Source organism: Rhyacophila brunnea, unplaced genomic scaffold (genome assembly GCF_057557595.1).
Source record: "Rhyacophila brunnea isolate RB1 unplaced genomic scaffold, BYU_Rbru_1.0 scaffold_13, whole genome shotgun sequence".
Classification (NCBI taxonomy): Eukaryota; Metazoa; Arthropoda; class Insecta; order Trichoptera; family Rhyacophilidae; genus Rhyacophila; species Rhyacophila brunnea.
This window is the reverse complement of record NW_028232785.1, coordinates 8,746,344-8,751,063: the sequence shown is the minus strand read 5'-3', so window position 1 is coordinate 8,751,063 and position 4,720 is coordinate 8,746,344. Positions and strand designations below refer to the sequence as shown.

The following is a 4,720-nucleotide window of genomic DNA, read 5'->3' as shown; positions in this document are numbered from 1 at the left end:
GTAAATGGGTAACGTTTTTTAGTCATCTTCACACGATTTAAGATTTAATACCCCTGTCGCTATCACGAAACAAATTGACTTATTCACACATCGACGTTTGTCCTCTGAATGCCAGCGAGTCCAAAATTTCGTCGCGCCTGTAGTTGAAAATTATTTGCCGTTTCACTGATGTATCGTCTTAAACACGTGTCAGGAATACGCTTGTATTTCATTCTGACAACTTTATTGCTCTCGGTTTATGCACAGACGCTCATTCAATATAGGTCTACTTGAAGGCTGCAACACACACTATTCCACGTCTATAATGTGTGGTTTGTAGGACGCTCACACATTCAAAACCCTGCTTCAAAATATAGTGTTATAGCCTACCTGAATTATATTTATGAATATGATATTAATATGACAATAATAATATATTCATTGGCATGTTTTCTTTTTAAGTAAATGGGTAACATTTTTAGTCATCTTTACACGATTTAAGAATTAATACCCCTGTCGCCATCACGAAATAAATTGACGTGCTCACAGCTCGACGTTAGCTCTCCGATTGCCAGCGAGTCCAAAATTTCGTCGCACCTATAGTTGAAAATTATTTTCCGTTTCACTGAAGTACCGTCTTAACGTAATTGAAAGAATTGGCGGCTTTCTCCACATCTCTGTTCGTTTATTTTCGGTAATATTTACACTCGACTTACCTCAGTTGAGGATGATTGCGATATTGTTACATTATAATATTATGTTGATATTTTCAGAGCCCTGAAACAACTAAAAATAATATAAAATCCGAGATTGATAATGATGGTGTAGATGTCAATGAGATGTTTTTTGAAAACCAAATGGGCCACTACAATTGTGACGATGATTCGAAACCAGGATGCTCCAATGAACAACACTTGCCGATAGATCAGGTACGTTTTAATGTATATCGTCTTTATAATATTAATACTATCGACTGAAGGTACTTGATGGAATTTGAATTTAAATTCTAATGGATTCAAGCTCTGTACTATTCCATTTAAGTTGTTTTTTGCGACCCGGGTTTCGCCTTTCGGCATCTTTAGGTGCCGTGTACACTCACCAAAGGTAAATACACACTGACAACAAACTCTGTACTGTTGTACCCGACGACATGACGTAATTGTGACGTAACCTCAATACACGCATCGAGGCGAGCCGCCCAAGCACACGGCTCACCATAGATAGTATTATGCTGAAACACCTATTTGTGTATGGGGAGTATTAGAGTAGCGTTAATTTCTCGAATGCTATTGACTCACTCCGGTAGTACGTCACAATGATGTCATATGACGTCATGTCGACCGGGCGACTTCAACTCGCAAGTTACAACATAAGCCCCCTGGAGTCGTGCATTATGTATATCCTTGCGCAATAAATGTTATCAACAGCTATTGGCGGCTATCGAGAGTCGTGTGTCATATTTATTTGTTGAGGTATTATAATTATTACAATAAGTTACTCATCTAAACTATCGAAACTGTTAGTTAGTTAACTCAACCAAGAGAAGTGCTGTTAAAACAACATCTTTTGACAGTTATTGTAACAATTAACTTAATTAATATGTAAATACGATAAACTACCCTCGATATCCGCTGATAACAGCCTTGTGTATTGAATAGATTCGCTGAAATAGTTTCAGTCGTACAACGGCCCAAACGGAAAGGTGTCACGAGTACTGATTTTCCGGTCACACTGAGATTGGGGTTTATAAGATAAATTTAGTCTCGTTATATAATTATCTTTTTGATTCAAATATTTTCTTTTTTTTAAATATTAAAATAATATTATATAAATATTTCTTTCGCCATACGAATTGATATCCTTTATTATACGTAATTGGAAAGAATAAAAAATAAATTATTACTATGTTTACAGATTTCTACTCAGCAACAGATTACTGGGCGCCAAATTAAGTGTGAGAGTCCACTGCCCATCGTGATTTTCGACAGAATTATGAAAGGGAGTAATCTCACCAATGACTCAAAATTTGCATTCGAAAATGACAAAACACAGCATCTTGAGATAACAATAGACGAACCAAACATAAAACAAGAAATACAGACAATGTATTCGTCCATAAAGTTAAAAAAACGTGAGATTAAATTAATCTTAGATCACAAAACAAATGTAAATGTACGTATTGATGACAAGCCATATGAATGCGATGTGTGCGCAAAGAAATTCTCACTGCCGTGCTTTCTAAAAAGGCACAAACTTACACACCCTGGTGACAAATCATATCAATGCGAAATGTGCCCGAAGAAATTCTCGCTGATAAACAATCTAAAAAGGCATAAAATTAAACATACCGGTGAAACACCACATCAATGCGAAGTGTGCTCAGCTAAATTCTCTCAGCCCTGTTATCTAAAAACGCATAAAATGACACATACCGGTGAAAAACCATATCAATGCGAAATATGCTCGAAGAAATTCTCGCGGCTGAACAATCTAAAAACGCATAAAATGACACATACTGGTGAAAAACCATTTAAATGCGAAGTGTGCTCATCTAAATTCTCTCAGCTCTGTTTTCTCAAAACACATAAAATGACCCATACCGGTGAAAAACCATATCAATGCAATGTTTGCTCGAGGAAATTCTCGCAGCTTAGCAATCTTAAAACGCATAAAATTACACACACTGGACAAAAACCATATCAATGCGATGTTTGCTCATGTAAATTTCTTCGGTTGGATTCTTTAAAATTGCATAAAATGTCACATACTGGTGAAAAACCATATCAATGCGATGTATGCTCCTTCAAATCCTCACATCTTAAGTATCTAAAAACGCATAAAACAACACATACAGATGAAAAACCATATCAATGCGATGTTTGCTCTTCTAAATTCCGTCGGTTGTACCATCTTAAATTGCATAAAATCTCACATACTGACGAAAGACCATATCAATGCGATGTTTGCTCTCTTAAGTTTTCACAGCCCAGGTATCTAAAAGCGCATAAAATGACACATACTGATGAATAACAGTATGAATGCAATGTTTGCTCATCTATATTTTTTACGACGCAATATTTACCAAATCATAAAATGACATATAAGTACTGGTGAATAACCATATCATTGCGAAAAGTGCTCATTTAAATTCTTAGAGTTTATAAAAATGCGTAAAATGAAATAAACGGTAGAATACGATATCAATTGAGTTTTCTGCTCAAGGAAATTATCGTTGGTCAGCGATTTAAAAACGCACAAAATGGTGTAATCGTGAAAAACTATTTAATTGTAATTAAATTACATTAAGGGGGGATATGCTCGTCGAAGGTCAAAATTGAGTTTTTATTGTATTTTCAAACCATGATCCTGGACACTCCTTAAACGTTGTAGATAATCTCTTTATATAATTTTGAAGCCTTATTATCCTTTATAGTTATTTTAAACATTTGATGACTGCATAAAGTATTTTTGTTACATAAAATAGTATTCTTTTAAACTTCTCGCTCTAATGTTTTAGAATATAGTCATATTTCGGTACATAACTGTGCAGTGGTGTTAAGATTTTTTACATTTATTAATTTTTAAACGCATTTATAAAACCATTAGCATAATTTATTACGAGATAATTTTTGTAAAATATTCACGATAAAAAATTATATTGATAATCTCTGTGATCCCAAATTTGACAAGAATTAGGCATTTTATTATTCAAAAAATCGGCAAGATTAACACATTTCAAGATGATTCTAAAGATATTTATTATAAGCTATGTTTTTGACCATTCAAGTGTGATAAACATCTTATGAATAATGATTGCTTTATAATAATTATTGACCTAAGAATAAGGTAGTGTTTTTTTGAAATACGCCATTTCTTTTGTCATTCCCCAGTGGTTAAGCTACAACATACGGCCGTAGCCATAAATTGACAAACTATAATTGAAGTAGGGAGTAAAATGATATTGACGCGCGTGTTTGAACATGTACCGTTTAAAAAAAAATTTTTAAAAAAATCGGTTAAGTACATGTTCAAACACGCGCGTTAACATAATTTTACTCCCTACTTTAATTATAGTTTGTCATTTTATGGCTACGGCCGTATGTTGTAGCTTAACCACTAGGGAATGACAAAAGAAATGGCGTATTTCAAAAAAACACTACCTTATTCTTAGGTCAATAATTATTATAAAGCAATCATTATTCATAAGATTTTTATCACACTTGAATGGTCAAAGACATAGCTTATAATAAGTATCTTTAGAATTATCTTCAAATGTGTTAATCTTGCCGATTTTTTGAATAATAAAATGCCTAATTCTTGTCAAATTTGGGATCACAGAGATTATCAAAATAATTTTTTATCGTGAATATTTTACAAAAATTATCTCGTAATAAATTATACTAATGGTTTTATAAATGTGTTTAAAAATTAATAAATGTAAAAAATCTTAACACCACTGCACAGTTCTGTACCGAAATATGACCATATTCTAAAACATTAGAGCGAGAGGTTTAAAAGAATACTATTTTATGTAACAAAAATACTTTATGCAGTCATCAAATGTTTAAAATAACTATAAAGGATAATAAGGCTTCAAAATTATATAAATAGATTATCTACAACGTTTAAGGAGTGTCCAGGATCATGCTTTTAAAATACAATAAAAACTCAATTTTGACCTTCGACGAGCATGTCCCCCCTTAAATGTTTAAGTGTGTTCATCTAAATTTCCACAGTTCAC

The 4,720-nt window shown here is 33.2% G+C and overlaps 1 protein-coding gene across 1 annotated transcript; it reads left to right on the top strand.

Annotated features, from left to right (window-relative positions):
- The first annotated feature begins 2,036 nt into the window (after positions 1-2,036).
- On the top strand, positions 2,037-3,117 carry LOC147076361 (uncharacterized). The gene has a single exon (XM_085940253.1). The coding sequence runs from the start codon at positions 2,083-2,085 to the stop codon at positions 3,007-3,009; it is 927 nt and encodes a 308-aa protein (XP_085796379.1). The 5' UTR covers positions 2,037-2,082; the 3' UTR covers positions 3,010-3,117.
- The last annotated feature ends 1,603 nt before the right edge of the window (positions 3,118-4,720 follow it).